This window comes from Sinocyclocheilus anshuiensis, unplaced genomic scaffold (assembly GCF_001515605.1).
Source record: "Sinocyclocheilus anshuiensis isolate Anshui unplaced genomic scaffold, SAMN03320099.WGS_v1.1 scaffold642, whole genome shotgun sequence".
Lineage (NCBI taxonomy): Eukaryota > Metazoa > Chordata > Actinopteri > Cypriniformes > Cyprinidae > Sinocyclocheilus > Sinocyclocheilus anshuiensis.
In genome coordinates, this window is record NW_015546039.1 from 97,527 (window position 1) to 107,036 (window position 9,510).

Consider the following 9,510-nt stretch of genomic DNA (forward strand, 5'->3'; position numbering starts at 1 on the left):
CGAGTTGTTTTTCCTTATTAGAATTGTGAGATATAATCTCGGAATTGCGATAATAAAGTCATAATTTTGAAATATAAAATCAAATTTTTTTTTAATTCTTTTATTCCATGGCTCCATAGACTGCCACTTGAAAACCGTCATTTTCTGCCTCCAGATAGGCTCCGCCCACAAAAAACGTCATCCCTGTTTCGGTTCTGTAAGACTATCGCACTCTCTAACGTCAATTTTGTTGAATAACAGTGCTTATCGCTGGGTGACAAGCTCTTGTAATATGCGTAGAACATTTTGAAAATTACATCTAATCAATATAATTTATAATTTTTATAAACCTAACTATTTTGTACCGTATCCGTGAAATTCTCTAGCCGTAAAGGCTATCTCTGCCGGGTTTTCTGCAACCATGATGCGCGCGCATCCTGAATGTTTACAAACCGATAATTGGTCTATACGGTCTTGACTCTCGTTGCACGTTCATACAGACAGTATTCGAGACGCTACTGTAAGCTGCTGTTTGAACGGGACATTTCTAGACTGTAAAGAAATGCGGTTGTCAATCCCTAAAAAACTGGCTGTGTGAACGTGGCCGTAATTAATGTAGTGATTACTTTCTGGCGCTATGGCATTTTTAAACTGTGTCCGAAATGTTAGCGTGTCTCTAATAATATCACTCACAAACATGATCACTGCACGATCTAATGTGTAGTGTCTTATTAACTCACTGTCATGTATTGTGTGCAATAGGCTACATTTCTTCTCCCTCTTCACGTTTCGTTGATTTTCTCTACTGCTAAAGAAACTCTTAAACCTCTTAAAATTCCTAGTCAGTACTCCTAACAATTTTGGACCTTAAGAGCTCTTTTAAGGGTTAAGATGCTTTCTGAATTACTTTCTTCTTTACTAGGGTCTTTTCTTTCCTTTTAAGAGGAAACGCCCACATTTCTAAGATTTTTCTTAGAATTGTCACTATAGGAGCAATCTGCACTAAGCATTTTCATGAATATGGGCCCTGGAGTATTTAAGCCCCAACTTGTGTTGAAATAGATATGGAATCCACAGGACTGTGCTAAAAGACAGTCAAATTGTCTGAATTATTCTTCTCCAATTTAAAGTCTTTTATCAGTGACACCCAAATTCCCTCCTATATTTCGGTTCACTTCCTTTCTGCAGATAAAAGGTTCTCTGAAGCACCAGCAAAGTGAAGGGCGGAGCCTCTCCTCTCCAACCTATTTCCCAGCTTCCCTTTCCTCTTCCTGTCTGTAAAACGGTCCAATGTCCTGACTATCCCCTGGAGAGCATGTACCCTACTATTTCTATGACAATTTTCCAAGATAACGTCTGGTCACTGACTATCAGAGAGGAAAATCAGATAGAATCACTGTTCAAAAGTTTTGAAAATCTGGTTTAATCTAATAGAAAAACAGGAAACAAAGTTTAAAGGGGTCATGGCATGCCTTTTTTTATTATTGTAAAACATTTCTTATGACACAAAAAAAATAAATATTTAAGAATTTTCAGTGTCACTAATCAAATAAGTACATTTTGACATTTACCATGTGAGCTGTTTTGTGCAAATGGTCAGACGTTCTAGCTTCCACTGAAGGACAAGATGATCTTTGGGACGTTCTCAAATCATGCTGGATAACACAGTGCTGTTTCACACACCATTTTGCACCAAATAATTGGTTTCCTTTAAGAACAGCACAGTGGGAGTATTTCACGTTTATGATACTGTGCGGTGGAGGCTGTTCAAACACAGCACCTTAATCTTGAACACAGAGAGGAGGGAGTTATGAAAGTTCACGGAGAGGATGAAGCAAAACTAACTTGCTTTCCATGGGAAACCCTTATTACTCATGTATACACACCCAGACAGGACCAGTTAGACCCGCAGAGTGAAAACTTTTCTTTTCTTCTTCCCCTCAGTCAGGTGAGGTGACTCAAACATCAAAACGGCTTCTGCTTGTTTTAACTGAGAATTTATCAAACACCACCCACAGCAGGAAACGGCAAAAAAAAAAAAAAACAGCTTAGTAAATTCTCTAGACCGGTTTTCATCTGCCACTAATACAAAAACACACTGTTAAAGCGAGTACTAAAACTTGACCGTCGGGTTTGACCAGACAGGTGCATCAGTCATCTTCCACCTGTATTAAGATTTACATACATCACATTTTCGCTCAGTAGTAAATCCATCAGGTCTTATTTCTTAACAGAGAGCCCACTAACACGTTTAAATGTGCAGTTATATTCGCGCAAAAGGCGTAACCAAATGGCATCAAACACACGTTTTTCGGTATGGCAAGCTAGGGTCAGAATTATGGCAGAGATGAATCGGGTTTACATCCAAAACGCTGTATTCGGCTTAATTTAAAGTGGATTTAGTAACGTCAAACATCCATTTAGCGTATGACAATTTTTATTTCCACTCAAGTATAACTTAAAAAGTGCATGTAAACGTACTTAGTTGATATTAGGGGTGTCTTTATTGGTTTGCTTGGAGCACATTCTTCCCTGAAGCTCGACCAAGAGTAATAGACAGAAACCAGGTGTTAGTTGGTGTACAGAATGTTATTTGAGTAAGGTTTCGTGATACACTTGAGTGGAATTGTTGGCAGGAGTCCATCATAAGCTTGCTCAGAGAGGGGTGAGTTCACTGTAGGAACAAATGTGTCGAACAAGTAGGAATGGTGATCACAGACTTACGAAACCATTTCTATTAAAGGTGGTTTAATGTTGACAAATACAACCACAAAATGGCTAAATTGTGAGAAATCTTTGCAAAATTACAGACTACAAATATTCTTTAAAAAATGTCAATAAAACATACAGCCAGTTTGGCATGACCACATGCCAAAAATATACTTTTTTTTTGTTTGTTTGTTTTCATGAATATACATTTTTACATTCCACATGAAAAGTTCAGAATTGCTCTCAACTTTGAGCTGCCCACTCCAAAATGATAATCTTACAATTCATATATATGTGTACAACTATTGTCATAACATACAGCAGATCCAAATGGCTAATATTCTAAAAATACAGTATAACACTATAACTTACATTTCTCTTGATGATTAGAGTACAAGGATACTTTTATAGAAATGAAAAGAAATTGTAAAAAGACCAATTAATTTGCCGCTTTCTCTCATTTTGCCTTGATAAAATTCAAGTTTATTTATCTGTGCTCTTGGCCAAGGTCTTTTTTATTCCAATAAAATGGGTAGAAGAACATTTGGCAGGAACGCTTTGGTAGGTTTTCTGTACCTCATAGTTATTGTTTGGAAGCCCTGTAAAGAATTTAAGGCATTGGAGGGAATACAAGAAAATAAATAATTCAAGAGAACTCTCTTTGAGCTCGCTCATCTTGTAAGATGCTCCTATTATGGAGTGAAGAATTTGCAATTTGATGTCTTGGTCAGGTTCAGTTCTTCAGTTGTGTGTTGAAAATCCCAAAATCTGAAGACAGTAGGCACATTTCTGCTTTTAAAAGCAGAGAAAATGTGTGGAAAATGGAGAGGGAAGCTGCAGTTGATCCTGTTGATTCCTCACAAGTTTATAATGGTCACCAATCAGTGTCCAAGTGCTCTGACAATAAAAAGATGCGACATTGAGCTACCAAGACTCAACCACTTCATTCTTGATTCTTAAAACAGGTTATTGCCAATCCTTTAAATGGCACAATAAGAGCGTAGAGGGAAAAAGCAGTTTCTTTTCCAATGTGTCCTACAGAGAGGGAGTTGTTCGGTTGGTTCAGTGTTGAGCATGTGTGAACAGGGTTTATGAGGATCTGGGTTAACACCAGTCAGCGATGTAGTCAAAGTCTGCAAACATCTCCTGCTCGCTGACTGTCAGAACCCTTGGCTCACGAGGTGGAGTCAATATCGGTGCCTCTGAGGTGAATTCATCGTCAAAGTTACTAACATCTTCACAGCATTTGATGGTCGGCACAAATGGGGGTCGGATCTTCTTTGCCAGCAGTGCAGCCCAATCCATATTCTGAGGAAGAATAAACAAATGTGTGGTAAGGAGATTTTCAGTGACATTTGAAAATAAAAAAAGAGGTTAAACAGATGGCCTACTCTGAAAAATGGATGCCTCTTCACTTCCTCCGCATCTCGTTCCCCTGCACCAAGGCGCCGCTCTGGATTTCTCCTTAACAACTGGATAAGGAAGAGAAAGTTTAAAGCTTATGAACAGTTAGCTGGTAAATTAATTTGAGAATATAAGAGTGCCATTACAAAAAGGAACAGTCTTTTCTAATAAAGCTGTGTTGTGATTTTAAGGATTGCCGTAAACAATAAAATGAGCTGTAGTCTAGGAAAATGGTTTAACCATAGCAGGACACATCCAAACATACCCTTCTCATTATGGAAATGGCTTCTGTGGAGAGGAACCTTGGATAGCGAACTTCATCGTTAACAATACTGTCAAACACCTCCTCTTCATCATCACCAGGGAACGGGGACTGTAATTAAAATAATATTAATATTTCACATAAAGTAAATAAATAAAAGTGCCTTTGTTTGTATTATTTCCATATCACTGAACATGAGTCTATCAGTACTAGAAAAAAAGGTTAAACAGATGGCCTACTCTGAAAAATGGATGCCTCTTCACTTCCTCCGCATCTCGTTCCCCTGCACCAAGGCGCCGCTCTGGATTTCTCCTTAACAACTGGATAAGGAAGAGAAAGTTTAAAGCTTATGAACAGTTAGCTGGTAAATTAATTTGAGAATATAAGAGTGCCATTACAAAAAGGAACAGTCTTTTCTAATAAAGCTGTGTTGTGATTTTAAGGATTGCCGTAAACAATAAAATGAGCTGTAGTCTAGGAAAATGGTTTAACCATAGCAGGACACATCCAAACATACCCTTCTCATTATGGAAATGGCTTCTGTGGAGAGGAACCTTGGATAGCGAACTTCATCGTTAACAATACTGTCAAACACCTCCTCTTCATCATCACCAGGGAACGGGGACTGTAATTAAAATAATATTAATATTTCACATAAAGTAAATAAATAAAAGTGCCTTTGTTTGTATTATTTCCATATCACTGAACATGAGTCTATCAGTACTAGATGCGCTTTATTTCACTTCTTTTTGGACTGATGCACTGCAACACCCGCTGACTGCCATTAAACAGCTTGGAAGATCAAAGACAATTTTCAATATAACTCCGACTGCATTCGTCTGAAAGAAGAAAGTCATATACACCTAGGATGCCTTGAGGGTGAGTAATTCATGGGCTAATTTTCATTTTTGGGTGAACTAACCCTTTAATAAAGTGCCATGTAAATACACTTGACTTGACTTCACGGGAGCGCTAATTTGCAGAGCTCATACAAACATAACCATGTTGCTATGATCAGATGATTTTTATTAAGAAATGCTTGCTGTTTTCTCCATTCTTGTTGTGTTTTTGTTACTGAGAGGAAAGCGCGCAGCACATATTTACATATTAATTTAAACATTGCTTTCATCAGAGTGGGTGGCGTCGAGATGTTCGCTAATATTTTGAACTTTCGTTTTACCCCTAAATGATGAACAAAAAGGTACTTCGCTTTGAGTATACGGGGCCTTAACAGTTCTGAAGAGACTGAAGTTCTAAAGTCACATTTTATTTTACTTTTCAAAGATATAATCATCTGAAACAATAATGTAATAAATTATTTTAACCCTTAAATGCATACCATCGTGTCTTTAGCGACACGGGACATCATTCTCTAACCTCTCCCTCCATTTTTTTAAGTTAGACATCAATTTTCTTAGTATTCCTCAATCTATTAATTATAAACAATATAACAAGAAAAAAATAGTAAAATATAAAAGAATGCCTGTTTTCTGATAAATTTTTTGTAAAAAGTGTATAGGGTCGCTAGAGACCCATGGCATGTAAATGTGTAAGTATTTTTTCAAACAGTGGCACTGTTTGATACACAATAATGACGTGACGTTTCACTCATAATTACTGCAGGCATAAAACAAACGAATATCATAAGCAAAAATTGAACTGGTTTGAATGGCTTTACTGCAAAGCAATTACTGTACGCAATGAAATATAAATATAAATGTCACTGTCATTTGATGCTGGATGTGGTGAATAAGCTGCCAGTGATCAAAATATTGAATATGAAGTCATTGAAAACGATAGTTTTGAGAATATGGTTGAGATCGTGAATATGAGGCAGATGCTGAATGTACTGTGGAAGTGCGCTCTGACGATGACAGCGATGGTAAAATCATCTGCTCAAACTGAACCCTTTTAAGTTTCAAAAGGTAACGATATATGCTTCATTTTATTCTTTTGTAATTGTTCTTAAAATATGAAGAGAGTTTTTTGCTATTGCAGCAGTTAGAGATCCATCCGTGCTGGATATATAGGTCCGGGTCGCTAAAGACCCGAATATGTAATAATGATTGGCGAAACATTCATGCATTTAAGGGTTAAATTAAATCACCCAAATTAATGTAAGTGAACTTTTTTTAGTGGGACCTTTTTAATTCACTGTGATATGTTTAATTAGTTAGATTTTTTCTTTTAACAAACCGACAATTCAAGTTAACAACATTAACCGTACTCTTCATAAATTTCCCTTTGCAGATCAATGAAGTATCCATCCATCATACCTCTCCAACCAACATCTCAAAGATGAGAACTCCCAGACCCCACCAGTCCACTGCTCTTGTGTATGACGTCTCAGTTAAAACTTCCGGTGCCAAGAACTCAGGAGTGCCACAGAACGTACTAGTACGATCTTTAAAACCCATTCCTACATGATGGGAGATGGAATGAGTTACCCTCACATTACTGGCAAACAACACATAAATCGCACAAACTTTAGTAACATTAGTAATAAAAATACATTATCTACCTTCTTTGCAAAGACCAAAATCTGCAATCTTGACATATCCCTCAATATCTAGCAAAAGGTTATCTAGCTTCAAATCCCTGCAGTAGAAAGTTCATGAGTCACATGTGGTTCATAAAACGTTCATAAAGTCTTCTGATTTTACATCCAGGACTGACGCTTACCTATACACTATTTTATGGTCATGCAGAAATTGCAGCCCCAAGACGACACAAGCAGCATAAAAACTGAGGACATAAAAACAAGTTATTTCAGACGGAAATACAACTTTTGGGAAACCATCATGTCAAAGTGACAGCAGCAATAGTAAATTCAGTCACTCACACAGAGCGCGGTTCAGAGAACACGTCTGCATGAATGTGCATCATCAGGTCTCCTCCTGCTGCGTACTCCATGACGAAACACACATGCTCCTTGGTCTGGAAACAAGCGAAGAGGTTCACCAGGAACGGATGCCGAACACTGTTCACTGCCTCAAAGATCCTCTTCTCGCACATGAGGCTGTGGATAGATATTAATATGTAGAGTAAATGGACAGTTGACACAAAACATAGTCATTAACTTTTTTCCATCAATATTACAATTCCGGTAAAAATGTATATGAGACATACATACTTTAGCTATATTGCTATATTTAAGACTTTCTACTTCAACATATTGTCCTCCAGTCAATGTGACAAATGCATTTTTAAAAGCAGAATCATTCCACTTTGTCTGTCAGTTAACATGGCCACATTAACTGGATGCATAGTAATTATAAGTGAATAAGCTAAATATTAGTGGTTTTAAATGGAATGTTAATTACCCAAATGCATATAATGTTAACAGTGACTATTGATAATGTATGTAGCATTACATTTGTATATACTGTAGATTATATAGCAAACAAACAGTTTGTATTTATTTTATATATTTTTGTTTTAGCCTCGATATCAGAAAGATAAGGCGTGAGAGAAAATTAATGAGAAGAAAATGGAAAATTGGAGATGAAGATATGGCAGGGAGATAAAAAAAATACAGTAAGTTAGAGAGTTGCTAGCATGAGGACTTCCAGTGTCAATCTAAATTAATTAAGTTAACCAAGTCAATTATCGAATAAAAAAATATATTTATATGAAAACATATACATTTATAAATAAGTACAATAAAATGTAGTTTTACACATTTTCACTATTTTGCATATTGTCAGCTAAAATATTATTTGAATGGCATTTTAGTCCAAATAAAATGGACTAAAATGGAAGAATGTGACATGCTAAAATACTGACTAAATTCAAACATTTGAAGCAAAAGACAAAAACTGTAAAAACACTGCATGGTGGCTCCACCATGTCTAGAGTACAGGTCTGACTCTTTGGCCTTAATAATAACAGGAAGTAAAACAGGAGCAGAACTGTCCCCACAGTATACGATAACTGATGCCTCTACAAATGCTTCAAGCATTGTCATGAAGTTGTTCATTTATATTACTTAAGCACACATAGACAGCATTTACCTGTCAACTTCATCCCTTGCAACAATGTCACCTTTCTTCAAAGCTTTAATGGCAAACATTTCTCCAGTGGTCTTGTACTCGGCAAGTAAAACCTGTTGAATAATTAAAGGGATGAGACAATGAAACTGTCAGCAGGAGCCACATCACAAAGTGGCAGCATGTAGACATAATCTGCTACTATTACATAAATGGTTAATATACTGTACATTTATGACACATATGCACATTTTACAGAGCTCGCCTTATTGCATATGTGAAAGCAAGTTCAAGTTTACCTTTCCAAAGTGGCCACGCCCCAGAACAGCTACACATTTGAAGTCTGTCAAACTGAACTGAACTTCATCTTCTTCCCTAAAGGCATGAGCATTTGACTAGCGTTAACGTATGCATGGTGTTTATATGTAGCCGTGATGTCAGTCATCCAAAAAAGGGGAACAAACTACCTTATTTCAGTTTTTCGTTGAACTGCAGTCAGTTCCAGGTCAGGCTGCTCATTTTCAACCAGACTGTCATAATCTGGTTTAGCTACTGTTTTGTTCAGGAAGTCAAAGGTCGCTAGGGCATCCTGTAGGCGAGAGGCATTTAAGAGTCATTCTGAAGTACCTCAAGAGAACTCCCCTTATAAATAATACTTGCCTTAAAGGGACAGTTCAGAAAAAAAATAATAAAATAAATTGTGTCATTGTTTACTTGTCATCATTATATTCCAAACCCAAAGTTTCCTTACTTTAGCAAAGGAAACCCAGTCTCCTCTTGGCTTATATCGAAATCCTCTGACATTCTTCTTTACAAATCCTCGTTTTGTACTTCTAATAAGTGACCGTTGTTTTGTTTTGATCTCTCCCCTGCGCTTCCGCGCTCGTCACTTCTGAGCGGCGCATGCGCAACGCCCACATCTTACGTCATCCGCCCGGAGCTGCTTCCGTGTACAACAGTGAGCGCAAGCTAGATTAAATTGATTATTACGTTTTAAATATGGTTATTTTTCTTACAAAAACGCATCGATTCGCTACAGGAGGCCTTTGTTCACCCCCCGGAGCCGTGTGAGACACTTTGTTTTATGGATGGGCACTGAAGCACTGCAACACCCGCTGACTGCAATGATAGAGCTTGGAATAGCCAGGACAATTTTTAATATAACTC

At 37.3% G+C, this 9,510-nt stretch overlaps 1 protein-coding gene across 1 annotated transcript in view; it reads right to left on the reverse strand.

The window, feature by feature from the left end:
* Positions 1-2,427: 2,427 nt before the first annotated feature.
* Positions 2,428-9,510, reverse strand: part of LOC107698884 (serine/threonine-protein kinase N2-like) — a 54,997-nt gene continuing 47,914 nt past the window's right edge. Inside the window, exons 12-21 of the mRNA XM_016500017.1 lie at positions 8,811-8,932; positions 8,643-8,718; positions 8,368-8,459; positions 7,197-7,373; positions 7,037-7,099; positions 6,876-6,952; positions 6,631-6,773; positions 4,872-4,979; positions 4,594-4,674; positions 2,428-3,996 (exon numbers count right to left, since the gene is read on the reverse strand). Coding sequence (XP_016355503.1) covers positions 3,793-3,996; positions 4,594-4,674; positions 4,872-4,979; positions 6,631-6,773; positions 6,876-6,952; positions 7,037-7,099; positions 7,197-7,373; positions 8,368-8,459; positions 8,643-8,718; positions 8,811-8,932 — 1,143 coding nt within the window. The 3' untranslated portion in view covers positions 2,428-3,792. The remainder of the gene's footprint in view (positions 3,997-4,593; positions 4,675-4,871; positions 4,980-6,630; positions 6,774-6,875; positions 6,953-7,036; positions 7,100-7,196; positions 7,374-8,367; positions 8,460-8,642; positions 8,719-8,810; positions 8,933-9,510) is intronic.